General features: G+C 43.9%; 2 protein-coding genes and 1 long non-coding RNA gene across 5 annotated transcripts in view; 1 reads left to right on the top strand and 2 right to left on the bottom strand.

Moving 5' to 3' along the window:
* Positions 1-1,036: 1,036 nt before the first annotated feature.
* LRRC14B (leucine rich repeat containing 14B) lies at positions 1,037-6,881 on the bottom strand. The gene is made up of 2 exons (XM_053362374.1): positions 5,854-6,881; positions 1,037-3,173 (listed from the first exon to the last, which is right to left on the bottom strand). The coding sequence occupies exons 1-2, from the start codon at positions 6,822-6,824 to the stop codon at positions 2,528-2,530; spliced, it is 1,617 nt and encodes a 538-aa protein (XP_053218349.1). The 5' UTR covers positions 6,825-6,881; the 3' UTR covers positions 1,037-2,527.
* On the top strand, positions 6,531-14,398 carry LOC128400259 (uncharacterized). Its single transcript, XR_008327325.1, has 4 exons — positions 6,531-6,637; positions 6,838-6,880; positions 7,132-7,191; positions 13,999-14,398. It is a non-coding gene; the product is annotated as an uncharacterized LOC128400259 (long non-coding RNA).
* Positions 13,235-19,809, bottom strand: part of PLEKHG4B (pleckstrin homology and RhoGEF domain containing G4B) — a 70,601-nt gene continuing 64,026 nt past the window's right edge. For 2 of the 3 annotated variants that reach the window (XM_053362361.1, XM_053362360.1), the window contains exons 18-23: positions 19,086-19,256; positions 17,984-18,164; positions 17,054-17,170; positions 15,810-16,079; positions 14,949-15,163; positions 13,235-13,534 (exon numbers count right to left, since the gene is read on the bottom strand). In XM_053362361.1, the coding sequence (XP_053218336.1) occupies positions 13,511-13,534; positions 14,949-15,163; positions 15,810-16,079; positions 17,054-17,170; positions 17,984-18,164; positions 19,086-19,256 (978 nt within the window). In that variant the 3' untranslated portion in view covers positions 13,235-13,510. Of the gene's footprint in view, positions 13,535-14,948; positions 15,164-15,809; positions 16,080-17,053; positions 17,171-17,983; positions 18,165-19,085; positions 19,257-19,809 lie in introns of those variants that run through there. The other variant, XM_053362362.1, reaches the window with a different exon arrangement.

Consider the following 19,809-nt stretch of genomic DNA (forward strand, 5'->3'; position numbering starts at 1 on the left):
GTATCCTCTCAGTTAATAATGTATACCAATAACTCAGGAGTCTCTCAGTGAGGGTCCAATTCTGCACATACCTATAAATTCACCACTGCTTCTTCCTTCCTTCCTTCCAGTCCTAGAGATTCCTTTTTCCTCCCCAAGCAGATATATAGTCTGTTGTGGCATCTACTGTAGGCCTGGGCAACTTGTGACCTGTTATTTACAGTGGCCAATTCAGGGGCAGCTCATCCTATTTCGCCACTTGAGGCAAAATGAGGCAAAGTGCCGCTTTGGCCTGCCACTTCTGCCACCACCGCTATACCTGCTGCTCTGCCGGCCCTGCTGCCTCCACTGCTGGCATAGAAGTGGCGCCAATTTTGGGCGAGATCTTGTATGCTCTGCAAGATCTTGTGGGATTTTTAACATAATTGCAGCTGATACTGGACCTGCTTCAGTGCTGGCTGTGGGGCAAGCAGGGCACCCGGGAGCTGCTGCCTTAGGGGTTTCTATCACCTGGCAGCCACCTCAGTCTACCTATTGGCAGACCCAGCTTTGGGTCCAGAAGAGAAATCTCCCTTGTTTGTTGCCTGGGACTACGAAAGCAGGTTTCTTGACTCCTACCTGGGCTGCATTTCGATTGATAGCACCCAAATTGTGCTGGCAGCAGCAACCTGCTACTAGGTGTGATTGTGGGTGGGTAGAAGTTTGAATTTATTGTGCTCCTATATCTGCACAGCTCTGTCATCTATCAAGTTAAGCAACCTTTTAATACTCTTATTATTGCCGATGAACTAAACTTTTGAATCCTTTTTTAAAAACAAACAATTAAAATATTCTGGAAGGTTCTCTGTGTTACCTAAGGGATACGGGCTGGAAAATAGGTCAAATACCACAAGTGTGACCAGACTGACCTTTCCATGAGTAAAGCTGACAGATGCTTCTAAGTTTAGACAGAGTGTTCTGTGTTTTCTTCTTGTATTATCCATATCATTCAGATTAATGTGATTTTTCTTTCACTTTATATATTATTATATTAGAACAGTCTGCCCTCTTCTGTTTTACAAAACATGTATTTGTGCTAGCTTGCTTGTATTTTTACCTTTATCCCTGTTTATCAGCTTGCAGTGCATTCCTGACCTAGACATGGCAGCAATTCAGACATGGGTAGTGGGATGGAGCCATCACTGCACAACCATGCTAAGGGAAATCTGACCAGCTGAATATCTGCCAGTCACACACCTGTAAAAATGCATAGCATTAGCCATTTTAAAGGGGGAAATGGCAAAGATAAAGCAAAATTAAAAATTACAATATTTTCATTTTTTCAAGTACTGTTTTTTAAAAAAACACCTCAGATTTTTTGGAGCTAAAATTCCTTCATCGGATGCATAATTCTTGATAATTCCTGATAGCTTATGGAATAATGCATTTGCCAGCCTCTAAAATGCTTCTAGAGAATTGTTTCCTTTCTGCTGTTAGCCTTGGCTAGTTGGCTACCCGTTATCAAAGGATTGAAAGGATACCAGAGTAATGTACCCAACACCACAAAGTGAGCCAGTGACAGGAGGATTTCACAGTTAAGTCTCCAGGTCCTCTCTCTGGTGTGCTTGTTTTCTAGAGGTATGGCTACATGGAGGTTGTGGCCAATGGGCTCACTGGGAAGAAAATGTGCAGGCAATATTCTACCCAAAGGGTGATGCAGCCTAAACGGTTTAGCTATTAGCACCACCAACTCCTCCTCACAAACCACAACCTCCTCTCATGAAGAAGACATGAACAGGAACTATAAGCATTTGTGGTGGACAAGGCGATCTATTGAAGGCTACAAGCCATGAGAGCTCTGCTCTGCCACACCAGCTAAAGGCAGCAATGCTTCTGAATACCAGTTGATGGAAACCACTGGAAAGGAGAGGGCTGTTCTTGTGCTCAGATGCAGCTTGCAGGCTTCTCAGAGGTCAGCCACTATGAGAACAGGGTGCTGAACGAGAGGGGCCATTGGTGTGATCTAGCAGGCTCCTCTCACGTTCTTAAGCATCAGAAACAAATGGCATGAGCATGTATAAAGTTCACCTGCCTCACCAATGAAGAACACTCTGTATTTAATAAGGTTTCAAGTTGTTGCTCCATATACTGGGCTGCAAACCTTCATGTACAAAGCACACCCACTGAGGAAGAGAACAACTTGCTGCTTTGTATGGCGGCTTGTAGTCATTCCTTACAGATGAAACAGGTGATGGTGTGTGGAAGGTTAGTGGGTTGTACATCATGGGTAAGGCAATTGCCCACCCCAAAAGTAAATCAATAAAAACACTTATCAAAAGGAGGTTCTGTCCTCCCTCAACATAAAGCCTCCCCCCAGCCTCCCTCCCCATAAATCCTGGCTACGCCCGTGTTGCACATCCTCCTTTCTTTCACTGGGCTTGCTCAGGAGACTACCATGGTAGCAGAATATACCCTAAATGTGTTATCTAAATTATTCCAATAAACGAATGCTTTTATTTGATTAATGGATTTGAGTAGCACTGTTTGGTTCCGCAGGTTTCTTCAGACTTCAGTTCATCTCCTGAAGAGCCTTGTTGAAGCTTTCTAGGGCATCCCTGAAAGACTTCAGCAAAGTGGCTCCAAGCTCATTGCCTGTTTCCTGTATTGCTGCGTCATATCCCCCAAAGATGGGTGTGGAGGCCTTTATGTCCTCTCTCCTCGCCTGCAGTAAAATCATGTTAAGTTCCTCGGCTATTCTCTCATATTTTTGGTGATCAAATTTTGAAAGATCAGCTTCACCAATTGGGTAACTGATGTCATTTGCATAACAGTCTCTTGGGACTGGGAATTCAATGTATCTGAGTCTTGGAAAATCAATGAAAATGTTGAAAAGGCATTTCAATGCTCGAGAAGATAGAGGATTTCCAAGAAATTTCAGCTCCTCTAGTTTCCGACAGGGGACCAACCCCAAAATCAGCATGTTTATGTGAGTGTCCTGAATGTTGCATTCCTCAAGGACGAGACTCTTCAGTGTGTGGGAGGAACGGTTCAGAAGTTTGAAGAAGGTGGATGGGTAAAGGTCAGCTACGTCATGCCCACTGATATCAAGCACTTCCAGGGAGCTGGAATGAAGGCTGTTGGCTAAATAGGCCATGTCCACGTGGTTTAAAGAGCAGTTGGAAACATCCAGCACTTTCAGCGGGGTTTTCAGTGGGCTGGAAAGTTAAATATTAAAACAAAGTAAACAGTTACATAATTCAGTTGCATTGGGTACTTAATAGGTTTATGAACGATGGGTGCAAGTGCATCATGATGGATGGATGAGATATTGTTGGTTTCAGTGGGACTTGTTCACAGAAAAGTAAGAGGAAGGATTATAGCCACGGTTGAGCATGGATACAAAATTATGGACTTACTGGGTTGAAAGATATCTCCAAGTCTTTGACACTGAGCTAGGCTATGCTATACCTAAGCCACCCTTAACTGTTTAGTCAACAGATTAAAACAATAGGATCAAATCAAAATATCTCCTTCAAACAACAAGAGAAACCAGTGGGAGGGCAGTAAATCAGAACCAAGCTGCTGGGGGTGGGAGGAGACCGGCTTCTATGAATCATTTAGAAAATTAATGCCCAATCATCTCTCAGCTAAACCTGCACCCACTTTGAAAGGTAAAACCCCCTGGCTGAGGGGAGGAGGTACCTCATTGTGGCTCAGGTCAGGTGCCCAAATGCCTTAGGGGAGACCCTGATGTTGAGAATGAATAAAGACTACGTGTTTTGCAAATCCAAAGTATTTTGTAAATGACACACAGTACATTTTAGTGGCAGGAGACATATGCACAAGTTCCCTTGAAACTGTTCCATATGTGAAACACAAAACATTTTGTGTACAAGCCACTACTCCATGTTCCCCTGCAAGCAGGGCACCATTTGTTCAGTGGTGTGGCAACTCTGGGTGGCCAGAAGAGACGGTTTCCGCCTTTCTGGTGGTCTCTTACAAGATCCCACAGGAGGATCCAGGGTCCAGGTGGGCTGCCCACCTGGAAACTTAAAAGCCTCCATTGCCCATCAGCTGTGGCCACCAATTTCCTTCCCTTTTCTCCTGCAGTGATAGCGCTTCTCTGGACTCTTGGGTCACTGGTTGTCAGGGCTGGAAAGGAATTTTACTTTCAACCAAAGTTGGCTCTGGATTGGGAGGTTCTTATCATTCCCTGATTTCCAGCGTCATTCTCCATTTTAAAAAAAAAGGTAAAGGACCCCAGTCGTGAATGACTCTGGGGTTGCGACGCTCATCTTCTTTACTGGCCGAGGGAGCTGGCATATAGCTTCTGGGTCATGTGGCCAGCTTGACTAAGCCACTTCTGGCAAACGAGAGCAGCACACGGAAACGCTGTTTACCTTCCCGCTGGAGCGGTACCTATTTATCTACTTGCACTTTGACGTGCTTTCGAACTGCTAGGTTGGCAGGAGCTGGGACCAAGCAATGGGAGCTCACCCTGTCACGGGAATTCAAACCGCCAACCTTCCGATCAGCAAGCCCAAGGCTCTGTGGTTTAAACCACAGTGCCACCTGCCCCTTGTTCTCCATTAAAGGTAAAGGTAAAGGTACCCCTGCCCGTGCGGGCCAGTCGTGTCCGACTCTAGGGTTGTGCGCTCATCTCGCTCAAGAGGCCGGGAGCCGGCGCCGTCCGAAGACACTTCCGGGTCACGTGGCCAGCGTGACAAGCTGCATCTGGCGAGCCAGCGCAGCACACGGAACGCTGTTTACCTTCCTGCTATAAAGCGGTACCTATTTATCTACTTGAACTTAGGGGTGCTTTCGAACTGCTAGGTGGGCAGGACCTGGGACCAAACGACGGGAGCTCACCCCGCCGCAGGGATTCGAACCGCCGACCTTACGATCAGCAAGTCCTAGGCACTGAGGTTTTACCCACAGCGCCACCCGCGTCCCGTGTACAGGTGTCTGTAATTGTATCACTACTTTGAGCAAAATGACATTCAGCAGCAGTAGGGGGTGGGGCAGGCAATGCACAAGCCATGCCCCTAGCTAAGAAGGGCCCCAGCCTTGTGCTAGTTCTCCCCACCCCCACCCCCATTTGCCTAGTGGGGTCCCTGGTGCTTGGCTCGCACCATATTAAGATATAACATCGTTCAACTCCCAGGGGTGTGTGGCTGCATTGGGTGCTCCCCGAACAATTAAAATAACTTTCCAATAGCAAGGGTTGAGTGGAATGGGGTCTAGTCTTTGTGCCACTTCCCTTGCCACCCCTGCTTATTGTTGCTTTGGGCACCCCCCTCTCTCAAAAGACAATGAACCTGTTTCATCCCACTAAAGTGTGTGTGCTGTTGTGATTCCTGTCACCCCCATGAGGTGTATAATGCAACTGCTGTACAGAGAGCAAGATGGGTTTTTTTTGCTAGTATTATTCTTCAAGTGGTTCTCTGATTTTTTTTGGGGGGGGGATGTGGCCAGGGTATGTCTCTGCTCAGAGCAATTTGTTTCCAGAAAATGTGAGGACAGTGTGCCCTGAAAGGTTGGTTAAAAATCTTTTAAACAAATTTAAAAATAATGTCAGAGCCTAAAACCACCAAGAATGGCACTGGCACCCACATTTGCAAATATTTATTTTGCAGCAAAAAATACATCATGGAGGACTCCAGATTATCTCAGGTTCAATTCCTGAATCTCCAGTTAGAGGGGATACAGGTAAGCAGAACTGTAAAAAGTCCTTCCTTTGGGACTTACTGCTAGACAGAGTAGACGATGCTAAATTAGATAAGCATCAGCATGACAATAAAAGAAAGCTTCATATGCTGTCCCTTTTTAATACGTTACATATTAGTCATAAATATTGTCTCAATTGCATCACCAGCAAGATCTGGAGCACATTACCTGAGTAGTTTACGTATCCTTCCTGTGAGTGTGGAAAATGCTAGGCTCAGCTCAGTCAGTTGAGTCATCTGGCTTAACTTTTCTCCAATTCCTACAAGAATGGCCTCATCCTCTGGGGTGAACCTTCGTACATCAAACGTCCTAGCTGGGAGTGTGAGCGACGTCAGCTGAGGAAAGTGGACGTTATTAAAGAGCATGTGCAAATGTTCCATTTCCAACCGAACATTGTGGACTATTTTGAATTTGAGCAGCAAAGAGGGATCTGTAAGCTTTATGATGTAGAAGAGCTTCCGCAGGGCTAGGTTGTCCACTCGGAAGGATGCACAGCGAATTTTTAGTGGGCAATGACACCTCATAAGCAAGGCCTGGACAAGCAGCTCATAACTTCGTTCAGTAACAAAGACATCAGTAAGAACGTCAACTGAAATCTCAAACACATCTGGATTGAACTTCAGCCTTTGCATTTCAACAAGCAGATCGTAGCAGATCTTCGACAGCAGCTCTGTTCTGGCCCAGCGTCCCATTGTTTTCCTACAGTTGCAGAGCTGAACTTCAACATCCTTTAGGCCTGTTAAGTCCACCACTTTGAGTCTCTTTGCATATGGAGATGAACAATTCAGCACATAGTCTCTAAGGCCAGTTAGGCAGCTGGTCAAGCACAGGGAGCAGGCTCTGCTACTGATGTCTTCCTGGTGGTCTATTGTCTTCCCCAACAGTTTTCCAATGTTAAGTTCCTTCAGTGGCCAGTTTGCCACCAAATCGTGAAGAACTTCCCCTTGTTCCTGTAAGTAACTTGCCTTAAAAAGAAGAGGGAAAAGGTTGTGTGCAACACTGCCAAGATTTCCTTTTATCAGCTCTGTATTGGATACCAAAGCCCCAGCACTCAGGAACCGTAGAGAGTGCATTGCTGCCTTTTGATTCCTTCTGTTATACTGGATCTGCTCTAACAGAGGTTCTCTCTTGCTTGTCATTCTCTATTTTTAGCTGCAGCTGCTGCTGAGGAGCGTACATGACATGTATTTGGAAGGTAAGAGGAGCAGTCATCTGCTGACCTGGTTACTATTTTGGTAGACACTTATTTGACACCTCTTTTTAATTGTCCAACTTTTATTAATTGACAAAGGCATAGCTGTGTTAGTCTGCTGCACTAAAAACAAGAGAGTATTGTCATACCTCAAGGACCACAGAATAGAATGTAGTCTGAAGTTCATTGATATGATCCAGTGTGTTCAGCTGCAAATGATAAGTGGTAACAACTGATGTTCGTTTGTTTTCTAGGTCTGTCCTGTGGTGGATGACTCACCTTGTTGATCTATTTGTTTGTTTTCATTTTGTAGGGTGAGTATGGTAGTCTGAGGGATGCCTGATTAAAAATCCTGAGTTGTGATTTTTTCTTTGATGAGTCTAAACAAATGCAGCCATAAACAATGAATTTTGTGGTGTGTTCTGGGTGGAAGCTGGAAATATGGCAGTATGTGTATTGTCAATGGTTTCCTGTGTAGGGTGATGTTTATAGGTCTGCTGTAAGCTTGCACAATAGAGTGCTGAATGAACCTCTTTGGTGGACTGGTCATTGAAGTTTTGAGGGAACTGCCCACGTGTCTCTTGCCTGAGTCCAGATGATAGTGGTGCCACCAATGTATCTCACAGAGGTTGTGATGCTGGAAAGTCACGTCTCAGTTTCCTCTAAGATAGCTCAGTCAGTAGAGCAAGAGACTCTTAATCTCAGGGTCATGGGTTTGAGCCCCACATTGGGAGAAAGATTCCTGCATTTCAGGGGGTTGGACTAGATGACCCTTGTGGTCCTTTCCAACTTTACAGTTCTATGATTCTAAGCAGTCCAGCCTTCACCAACCTAGCTGGACAGGTTGGCAAAGGTTGAATATTATTATTATTATTATTATTATTATTATTATTATTATTATTTATTCATTTCATTACCTGTCCTTCACCATAAGGTCCCAGGGTGGGTTACAACAATTAACATTAATATTAAAACACAATTATTACACAATACTGTATTAAAAATAACAATGACAGCTCCATAATGGATGGCTTTTTTGCAATACAAATTGCATAAAGGTAAAGGTAAAGGTACCCCTGCCCGTACGGGCCAGTCTTGACAGACTCTAGGGTTGTGCGCTCATCTCACTCTAGAGGCCGGGAGCCAGCGCTGTCCGCAGACACTTCCGGGTCACGTGGCCAGCGTGACAAGCTGCATCTGGTGAGCCAGCGCAGCACACAGAACGCCGTTTACCTTCCCGCCAGAGCGGTCCCTATTTATCTACTTGCACCCGGGGGTGCTTTCGAACTGCTAGGTTGGCAGGCACTGGGACCGAGCAACGGGAGCGCACCCCGCCGTGGGGATTCGAACTGCCGACCATGCGATCGGCAAGTCCTAGGCGCTGAGATTTTACCCACAGCGCCACAGCGCCACACCGCGCCACACAGCGCCACACATATGCATACAGGTGGCCTAATCCAGATTGGGACTGTACTGCAGGGGTGGGGGTTTTCCCAGATCTTTCCCCCCAGATCTTTTGCCAGATCTTTTTTCATTACATATGGCTCCCTGTACATCCCTGCCAATCACATATTGTAGGTTTCTGACACTAAGCCTTAAGAATGTGATTGGTGCTGAAAGTGAGTCCCTTTGAAGTTGTCACATCATGATGACACCAGGTCGGCAGCCCTTGGGGGATGGGGGAGGAAAAGACCTGGCCACCCCCACCCCTACTTTAGATTTATGGGAGGATTCCAAAATCAAGTTTTCAAAGCTTGTAATGGTTCAGCTTGCTTTCAGGGCAACTATCAGATTGGAAGCACAATGTAGCATTTACTGAATCTGTTGACAACTTAGTGAGGATTCCAGTGGTGCTCATGCGCCTTTAAATGGCTTTGCTTCTATATGCAGGTCCCTCTGTCTGTAAAGGTAAAGGTAAAGGGACCGTGTCCGACTCTGGGGTTGCGGCGCTCATCTCACTTTATTGGCCAAGGGAGCCGGCGTACAGCTTCCGGGTCATGTGGCCAGCATGACTAAGCTGCTTTTGGCGAACCAGAGCAGCGCACGGAAACGCCGTTTACCTTCCCCCCGGAGCGGTACCTATTTATCTACTTGCACTTTGACATGCTTTCGAAATAAAGGGTGGCCCATAATGGGCATTCTAGGAGAGACTGCAGGGCTGGTTTGTGATTCACAAGGTTCCAGTGACAATATAAAAGTGGAGAGAGGACCTGCACATTATTCCTTGTATTGCGGGTTCTGCAAAAGCTGGAAAGTTAATATTTCCAAAAAATGGAATCTTACGATTATATTTGGTGTGTATGTGCTACCCCCCTTGCCCAATTGCCAACACCCAATATTAGGACTGTAGTGATCCCAAAATGATTGTCTTCTTTTCCAGTGTGCCTGTAATAAAAACAAACTTTCCTCTGAATTGTTTAGAATTTAAAAAACAAAACAAAAACTGGACAGCTTTTGTGAATTAATAGCTACTCTTCGTGACTTAGATGTACCACTTGCTGCTTACTGTTTCAACAATTTTTCATTCTTACTTGTATGATGCATAAAGATAAAAAAAAGGGCCTGCTTCCTTTATCCTATGTAAAACCCTTCTCCTATATACCTGGTTTCCAAGACCCTTGATATTTGAAGAATGATTCTTGAGACTTCCTATTATTAATTGAGTAAATCATGAAAAATCTGGCATTCCTTGACCGAAAGCCAGCCAGCAGCTCCAGAGAAACCCGCAAGTAAGGAATGAAGGGAACATCGCCCCCCCATCTCAATCTCAGCAGTTATTATACTGAAGGTCCCCAGAGGTAGGGTTGCCAGACAAAAGTTTTTTTGTTGAGCTTTTTTAAAGTTCTGCCCAAAGTTGTTGAGCTTTCCTTGCAAGATCCCCAAGGGGGGGGGGTGTTTCAAGCTATTTTAAAGGAAATTCACCGAAACTTACACTACCAACATGGGCTGCCATACCTCCAGATTTTTCCTGGAGAATTCAGCGATTTCCACCCAGACAGTTTCCAATGGCCAAATTCCAGCTATGTCCGGGAAATTCCAGACGAATGGCAACCCTACCCAGAGGTGCCCCTGAGATATCAGGGACAGAACCTCCTTGAATTTGCCTATTTAAAAAACATCCTTCTACACAAGGTACAAATTTGATGAATTAGTGACACAGAAATGTTGTTTAAAAAAGAAAAGAAAAAAAGGAGCATGTACTAAATCAGTAAAGGATAATACAAATGTTTTATTTATTCTTTCATCTTTTAAAATATATCATACATGGCAATGTTTGACTAACAAAAATAAAACTACTTGAAGAGCATATGAACAATACTTATACTTTTTTATTTAGTTTGACATAAATTCTGTTCTCAAAGTATGTGGGTGTTCCCTAAAGGGGTCTAAAGGGGGCAGACACTCTCTAGGAGAGGTTCAAGTCCTTCAACACAGTTTGTGTGCCCTCTGATGGGGCAGGGAAACAGATGACCACACTCCTGAAGGCCAGAGCAATGTGGTCAAGCCATGGGTAAATGGAAAATGATATGAGTGTATAGATGAAAACTTATATATATATATTTAAATGAACAAGCCATGGGAGGCTCAGCTCTGAAATTCTGCTCCCTGAATATAGCGGGTCAAGTAACTTGGTCAGTGCAGGAAGACCACCTCAAATGAAAGAGTGAAGACGCACGAAATATATAAAGCGAAGTCACTGGAGATTCTTCCTGGGTTTGTAAATTGTGAGATGTACATTTCTTTTAGATCATATGCTGGGTCAGCCATTAGTCTTGCTCTTCCCCTCACCTTTCTCTCTATACCAGTGGTTCCCAATTAGCTAATTACTGAGGACCCCCTATTTTTAAAAAGCCAAGCCACAGACCCCCTACTTTTGAAAATTTTGATTACTGTATGGTAGTTGCCTCTGCAAAGCAATTTTTGAACAACATGTGGGGTAGCCCCAATAAGCAAAAGATTTTAGATATGCTAAAAAACAGACTCAGGCTGAGCGATATCTTGTTTTCAACACCATGATACATCAGCGGCTAAACATTGTAATATCCCGATTTATAACAATGTCTGAAGTTGGAGATCAGGTGTGGGGATGAGGGAAGCACCAGTCACAGAGATCGGATGTGGGGGGGGGGGAAGAAGCAAAGTCACCTCCACTGCATGGCTTGGGGGGGGCCTGGGGGGGGTACATTAAGCCTTCATCAGTGGGGCAGCCAGCGAAGATGCACGTCCACAGTGGCTGTTGTTGTTTTCCTGCTGACTGAGAAAAGCTGCTCCACCTCAGTGCCAGGGGAAGGTAGTGCCACGGGGCCTTGAAGTGAGGGCGATCAGCTGCCCTGGTCTCCGTTAGCGTGAGGGAAGGCAGCTCAGATCAGCAGTGTTATCCTCACGCAAGGAGTGATATAATGCTGTGTATTGCTGGGTCAAAATCATTCTCACGGTGTGATTTCAAAAATGATTTTGGACAATATATTGAAAAGTTGCATAGTGCTAAAACAGACCATAAAATTTGTGATATTACCATGCAAAAATGACAAAATATTTGGGGGGAGGCAAGGGATGGTGCCATGGACCCCCTGATTGCGTTCCGCAGACCCTCACAGGTCCCCGGACCCCTAATTGGGAACCCCTGCTCTATACTATAGTTCTGTAAGAAAAATTGTCATCATGATGCAATTTGCCTGGCAACCAGGCAGCCATGCCAACTGCAGTGTGACAACAGAATAGCAGGCAGGCAGGCAGATAGCAGGCAACCCAGGTGAGCTGCCAAGGAAGAAACTCCAGTGACATTTGTTTGGGGGCGGGCTTTAGAGAGTGGGTTTGGCACCCCACTGCCTAAGATATTCCTCCATTAAATGTGACTGGGGCAATGTTTAAAGAAGGGTGGGAAGCACTTCAGATATTGGTCTGACAAAGTGCTTTCTAAAGTGCCAATCCTTCTGTTAAACATTAGATTAGCTGTGAGGGAAGGGAGCAGGTGTTTGGGTTGAGCTGGGCAGCTGAGTGAGCGAGAAGTGGGAGGCAGAGTGGGTGAGGGGTATGGTCAAGTGCCAAGGGAGGGGATAGCCAGGGCTGGAGAGAGGAGTGCAAGACGGGTAGGGATTGGCAAGTGGAGCGAGCAGTGTGATGAGTTCGGGCATCAGAGTTTGTGTGATCAAGGCACCCATGCTTCCTAGTTTTAGTGTGTGTTAGAAATCACTCAGTATTTGAAGAGTTATACTGGAAGTCACTTAAAAGCTGGACTCAGCTTCCCCTGTTGAGGAGATCACTTGAGAGATGGGACATTAACAGAGAACAAAGACGACAGGGAGCTGGGCCATCAGCAAGACAAGAGGTGGGTGGGTGGAGTCCCGCCCTGAGTTTGTTCGTTGGAAGACAATGCCAGTGGTTTTTTTAGGAGGAAGTTTTAGGTTTTCAGTTGGCTGTGGTGTGATCAAGGGGGGGGGGGTCAGTCTGTTAAATGGAACCCCTTCATCCTGGGCTCAGGCTGAATATATGTGTCAATGAAACCCAATATCCTAAAGACACCACAGTCTCCGCTGTGCCTCATTTCCAAAGGAAATACAAACCCTGGGTAAGCACCTTGACCCCTGGAATCTTGCACCACTTGGAGATTAGGGAGGTGTGTAACAATGTGGGTGGGTGTGTTTGCTAAGTGCCGTGTGAATTTTTATCCATTTATTAATTCACCTTATTGAAAGATTGAAACATTCTCGGCATAGTCCAAAGCTGCTTCAGGGGTTGAGAAAGGGATATTTTAACTTTAAACACACTGGTCAACTGGCACCTTTCACAGCTAGCTATTGCTGCAAACTTGCAGAAGCCTTCTCCCCTCAGTGTGAAGTTGGCCCCAGAGGGGACAAAGTAAGTTTGTACTGTACTGAATATTCTGAGGGTGCTTTCACAGTGACTCTGTTACTCACATACAATTTTTTTACTTATCTTCATCCAGTTCTATGCACTCTTGTGTTAGAAAACTTCAAAATTCTGCACCAAGCATAGCTGCTTTCTGCACCCAGTATAAACTGTGAAAATTAAATTTGTATTCCCCGTGTTTCTATGTTTTCAAAGCACAAGTGCTGATCTTTGTCAAAATGTGTTTGTGGTTGTCTGCACCTTAATATCCAACTAGGCTGAAGGTGTTTGGACAGTTAGAAAACTTGTGCTATTGGACTTGTTAAAGTTCTTTTCTCAGCCTGGAATTTGCTCTGAAAATGTCTGAGAATCTCTACTTTAAAGAGCTACAGAAACTTATTTCTATTCTTACTATCAGAAATATTTCAATATTCTAACCACACTTGCTTTTAAACCTGGACTGTATGCTACTAAAAGTTTTTAAGAGTCTGCCATGAAAACGAGCAATTAATAATGCAGAACAATAAAATTAATATTTACAAACAAATCCAGCGACAATTTGTACATTTTTTACACAAAATACTTTCTGCATTTACAGGATTTCGAAAAATATAGTAACAACTAAATCTCACCAGTTATATACAAAAAAGAGGTCAAAAGTAAAGGAGGGGAACCAAAACCAAACTTCCTAATACAAACAAGGATACATTTTCCCCCCTCAGAAGAATGCCACCTGGACTCAGAGCTGCAGGTTCTGCGAGGTTCAAGTTTTAGAAATCCGTATTATGGATTCTGCACCAAATCATCCTGGAGAATGACAAAAGTTTGATTTTTTATTATTATTCAGAAGCAGTGAAAAGAACAAATATTTGTTTCTAAAAGTTTGGCTGCAATAAATTGTATATGATTGCTCAGATGAAATTAATTTGGAATAATCTGCAATATCTGGATTAACACTTTGTAAAATCTTTTTAATCCTAATTGTCTAAACAATTGGCCCAACTGAACCTGTTTGTGGTGTAGAATTGCACCTATGGATTTGGATGCCAGTAGCATGTCTGCTTGGCCCTAAGACCCATTTATGTCTGCAAAGACTCCATGCATGAGCACAAGGGTCGGGATGGGCCTCAGTATGACAGATGTACCATCTGTTAAAATGTAGAGTTCTGTGAAGACTTCTTGTTGGACACGTGGATTATGTATTAGATTTGGGCCTGTGAAATCTAATCCTATTTAGCCAAGGTCTTTGTCACGCTGTTTCTTCTCTGCAGAAGAAGCCTGGTTAATAACATCGCCCATCATTAACTCCCCTGTGGGGATGAATGAGATAGGGGCATTGAGGCTGCAGACCTATGCGCTATTTCCAAGGGGAAAGTCTCACTGAACGTAGTGGGACTGACTTCGGAAGAGGCATGCATGATGGAATTGCTCTGCTGAGGACCTCCAGTGCAAGGCAATCTGCCATCTGCTATGTCTCAGTTTCCAAGTGCACACAATGTCAGCACTCTAGGGCTCTAGTCTTCAACTGGTGGGCCACGATGTACCAGGTCACAGCCTGATCTAAGGTGGGTCGCAAAAGCAGTATAATTTCATGTGGATCGTGCCCTCTTCCCCATGGGTTATGATTTTCATAACAAAACATAAACACCAATACATTACTATTATGCTATATGGGGCATATAGTAACATAGAGCATGTGTGCTGTACAGTACAGCCACTCAATATAATATCTGGACATATTGCTGCAAGAGAATCTCCCAAAAGCAATTTTTTGAGGATGGAGAGAGAGGGGGATTGTTTTCGTACACAATAAGGATCCCGCAATCTATTTGGATCAGCCAGGGATCTACCGGTAGATCACAATCTACTGGTTGGACATCCCTGCGTCTAGTTCAGCAATCCCTGAAGTACAGAAAAAGGAGCACTCAGCAGATGGAAAACTAAATTGGACAAACTGCTCTAAGTGCTGGTTTGCTTATTATATGTTTGGAAGCTCAAATCATGGTGAGAAAGTGGATGTGATGTCTTGATTGAGCCATAGTGTGGGATTTCTACAGCAGATGTTGGCATTTGAACCTGGTGAGCCCTCCAGCACCAATGAAGTTGGAAAGGTAAGGAATATTTCCTACCCTTAATGTCATAAGTGGCAACTGAGTGATGCTGGTAAAACATCCTCACTCTCATTTCTATGTATTTACACCTACTGAAGGAAAACACTCACAGCAGGGACATACTGGCTGCTGGGCTTTGATCTGAGGTTCTTCTCTGAGAGGGCAGGAGATGTGCATTGTGATGCAGGCTTGGAACCAGGGCTTGAAGTGCCTTCATCGAGAAATGTCTCTGCGAGGAGTGGGGAGAATCCAGCCTGGGCAGAACAGCTGAAACCACTTGAGCTTTCACCGGACGTGCACTGGGATGACTCTGAACTCTCTGTAACTACAGGAAGTAGGAAGGAAGAGACCATTGACATTAGAGGCTGCTGCCAGCCTATTGTTCAACAGGAATTCCACCAACACAACTGAAAGTAAGTAAACTTACAATCTGTGATGTTTTCAAGATTATGGGTCTTTGTAAACTGTGCCAGCTGCACACTATACAAGGTACTCTTAGCCTGTACACAAACATTTGACTAATGAAATATATGTCGGCATTGTCAGGACGCAAGTCTGTGCGAGTCTTGAACTGTTGACCTGAGGAACGCCAGGCAGGAACTGAGCCTGGACACCATGACTTTGCTTTGGTCAAAGCAGGAAACTGCAAGGAGACTAGCCAGATTCCAAGGCACCTTGACTGTATGCTTTCTAGCACCTGCTGAAGATATTCTTATTTAGACATGTTTAAGTCTATGCAGGTATCTAGAAAGTTTGTATGAATTTTAATTTGTTTTAATATATTCTACTAGGATTTTACCTTTTTTTGGAAGGTTTTAAATTATGGTTGTATTTTTTTAGCGATAATTTTTCGTTTCATCTTTTTTGTAAAGTGCTTTGAGGTTTTTTCCTACAATCAAACAGTATATAACTTTAATGAAATATAAATAAATGATTGGCCTTCCCTAATTCTGGTATTGCAATGCACTCACTCATTGAGGGCTGGCTCCCAATGTCCTTTTCCAGCTCATCTTCCTCAATGCAGGCTCTGACATCGTACGACCAGTGGTAAAAAGGAGGTCCCACCAAGCCTGGGTGAGACGGGGCGGAATATATGTGCAGATTTAGAGAGCCCAGGATGGAAGATGAGGACTGGCTGCTCGAGGAAGATGTGCTGCTGTTGGAGATCGTGGAGTGGGGCCTCTTAAACGGCGTAGAGTGGTCAAATGAAGAAACAGCTATTGAGGCACGGCTCCTTGACTCTGGCAAAACAAAGAAAAATATATCTCTCAAGACCCAGAAAGAGCCAAGTATATACAGTAAAAAGTTACGTCTAGAAAAGTTGTGGAGAAAAGCCATAGCTCAGGGAGGTGGTGGTGGCGGCGTAGAGCAATTCCTTCAAGTGCAAAATCCCTGGCATGTCCTGTTGAAAGACTCTTCTATAACTCTAAGGACCTTGCCTGATACCCTGGAGCACTGCCAATAAGTGTCTACAATCACTAGGCTAGATGGACTTGATATAAAGCCTGGCTTGATATAAAGCATATTTATATTTCAGAGTGTTTCCAGGGACCCCAGAATTGGCGCAGCCTAGCCAAGCCTTTCTCACTCCACAGAGAGGCTGCATTTGGAATGTTTGGAAATACTTCTTCCTTCTGTGTTTTTACAGGACCAAAATCACCATGGAATTGGTCTACTGTGGAGAATGTTAACGTGCTACACATCTTCTCAAATTGTGTGCCGCAAGATGTCTACTGGATCATGGATGCACATGAGGCTGGGCCGAAGCCAATTCTGAAGGGAAGTTTCATGGCACATTTATTTATAGAGTCACCATCTTTTCCATTTGAAAAAACCCTAAGTAGTGAATTATCACTTGAGAATTTAAAGGCTTGTTATGTGAGACCAAGGCAAGCTGATGGTCTGCCTGAGAAGAGAGGAGGAAGAATATTCACGGAAAGCGATCCTTTTGCTGCTCTGACTCTGGTTGAAAGAGCCTAAAGGCTTGGGAGTTTCTTACTGGGATTTTTGCTTTTCAAAAATCTGAGGGTCCCCTCAGTTTCAAAATTCATTTGCCTTGCGGCAAGGTGATGTTGCTATTGAGGAACAGAACTTGCAGAACTAGCTGTACATTTTTTCCATGGGGGGTGGGGATCCAATAAAATAATTTTTGTAAGAAGTGGACAAGAAATTTAAAAGAGTTGCCAAAGGAGTGAGGGGAAGCATCCAACTGTACCTGCTCGTTTCATTATATAGTCTATTGCTCGGTCACTTATAGCTGCGTCACTGGGCTTGATGTCCATGAACGGTTTGTTTCCAATGCCCATTGACACCATTTCTTGCATTCGGAGTTCTAAAAGCAACCATCCAAAAACATGAGAGAAACAGTTAGGAAATAATTCCTTATACGTGTTTGAAAGTATTTTATACTAAGAAAACCCAAAACGAGTGCGAAGGAAAACGACTCTAATAATACAAACAAGGGGAAGGATGTAAATGTTACACTGTTCTATATGTGAAAACTGTTGAGCTCTTTGTGCAAAAGAATATATGACAGAGACTTTTTTTTTGCTTTTTTAACAGAAAATGTAAGATTATGTGCCAAGAGTGCTTCAAATTCTGCCACAAGAAAACCACAAATGCCATTGTCACCTGACCATTCCTAGGTCCCCATGCTTGCTCTAGTAGACCAATAACATAATGTATATTAAAATACTTTAGATATGAAATGCCATTACATAACCTTACTGGATCTGAGGCAGAGATCCAACAAAGACGGGAAACATGTGCACATGGGTGGTGATGGGGTAGTTCTGAAGGAGGAAGGCCGACAATTTCTCCCACCTGCTCACCTCTTGCGTAATGCTGCTTTTGCTATGTGTTCAGAGAGTGTACATAGTGACTTGCAGAGTAACCTAAGGAAAAATATAGCTCCACATCCCCAACCACTGAGGTTTTAATGCACAAATGAAATTAAATGTACCAACACTTCATTTGGGTTTGGGGTGGGGACTGAAAGGTTATGACACAGGGGTCAGACAAGAGTTGACTTTTGAAGGATGGATTTGAAGGGATTTGCGGTGGTATCACACTGGTTGTTGTAGGAAAGAGTTTCAGGCATAAAGGGCAGCAATAGGCAAAGGGCAGACTATTTTGGCAGGCACACCTCGGTTTCTCAAGGCTTGTCTCCAAAGAATCTTTCCTATGAGATTTGTCCATCCAATCTTAGTTTCTACTGAATTTGCTTGAAGGATGTAAGTGTCCTGAGATTTTCTTCTCCTTCGAAACCAGATTTCAAATCTGAGGCCACTATCTCCAACATTCTCTGTCATTCCAATCTCAGCTGTCTAAAATAAAAAATAAAATATAAATAAATAAATAAATAAATAAATAAATAATGTGACAAAGAAACATGAGGAACACTTTTTAAGAGCATGAAAATTTATTAGTCCTGCCAAATGAAGAAGTGTATATGGATGAGGGCATAGTGGCTAGAAAACTGTATGTGTGGATTTTCAGTTACAGAAGCATGGTTCTCACAAACGTGGATTAAAGTTGCAAGTAATGAGCACATTAATTCAATGATTATGTTTTTGTTCCACTCTTTCTCAAGGGTCTCAGGGCATATGTATATGATTTCCTTTGCAAGCTACAGCAGGCTGAGAAGTTCTGACTGGCCCAATATATAGGGTTGCCATTCTTTATTTGCCAAAGTTTGCTCAGAGTTTTTGAACTTTTTGGCAAAATCGCAAAAAGTAAAGGTTTTGAGCTATTTTAGGGGAAATCACAAAAAACGACACTGCCCACTGCGGACATGGGTTGCCATATGTCCGGATTTTTAGCGATTTTCGCCTGGACACTGCTTCTGACTCCAGTATTCCAGCTGTGTCCAGGAGATTCTGGATATATGGCAACACTATACCCAACACTATATCCATTAGTGGCCCATTCTCAATATCTCCAACTACCAGCCATGCTTGTGAAAATGTATTGAATGGATTTTACTAGCTGGACTGCTAGAGACTGCCTTAAATAATGCACATACCAGATCACTTCCTTGTTTGTTTCTATTTAGCCCCTTCCCCACACTAGCAAGTACAAAACACTATGAGAGGTGGTTTGTTGCATTGATATTCTCCCTTTCCCTGGAGGGGTTCAAGGTGGTACCCCATTCAAGCAATGACCGGACCCTGACCTGCTTAGCTGCATCACATGCCATCAAACCACACCCAAGGCAGGAAAAGCACACCCAACAAGGATGAAGTTACCTTAAATGACTGTTTGTACATGTAAATGTCATATCCCCCATCAATCTTTTTTGTTTTACTGAACAAGATGAGGTCTTCGAAAAGGAAAACATGCCTCAAGTACTTCTTTCGGCCACAGCACACAATAAACTCATCTTGACACCTCAGCTGTCCTTGTTCTTTCAGATTGACCTGATCAGAGAAGAAGAGACAACACAGGAGAAGGGATTTCAGATAGGAGGTTGGTTCAACTTCCTTAGGCCTGAGGGCCGCTTTGGGCTAGGGTTCTCCTAACATGAATTAAAAAATAATATTTAGCACCTTCCAACTAGAATCCAAGGTCCTTCATATACAGTGGTATCTCAGGTTACATACGCTTCAGGTTACACACTCTGCTAACCCAGAAATAGTGCTTCAGGTTAGGAACTTTGCTTCAGGATAAGAACAGAAATCGGACTCTGGTGGGGCGGCGGCAGCAGGAAGCCCCATTAGCTAAAGTGGTGCTTCAGGTTAAGAACAATTTCAGGTTAAGAACAGACCTCCGGAACGAATTAAGTACTTAACCCGAGGTACCACTGTACATGGTGGCAGTAATCTTACACACCTTCTTCTGCTCCTGGTGTTTTGGGGGGTGGGAGGCCCTCCAAGATGTTCCTGAGAGATGTAAGACAGTTCTAAAGCTGTAAAGCAACCTGTTAGTAAGTTCTGTAGCCATTCCCCCCCACACCCTTCTTTTTAGCTAATC

Source organism: Podarcis raffonei, chromosome 13 (genome assembly GCF_027172205.1).
Source record: "Podarcis raffonei isolate rPodRaf1 chromosome 13, rPodRaf1.pri, whole genome shotgun sequence".
In the NCBI taxonomy this organism is placed as follows: Eukaryota; Metazoa; Chordata; class Lepidosauria; order Squamata; family Lacertidae; genus Podarcis; species Podarcis raffonei.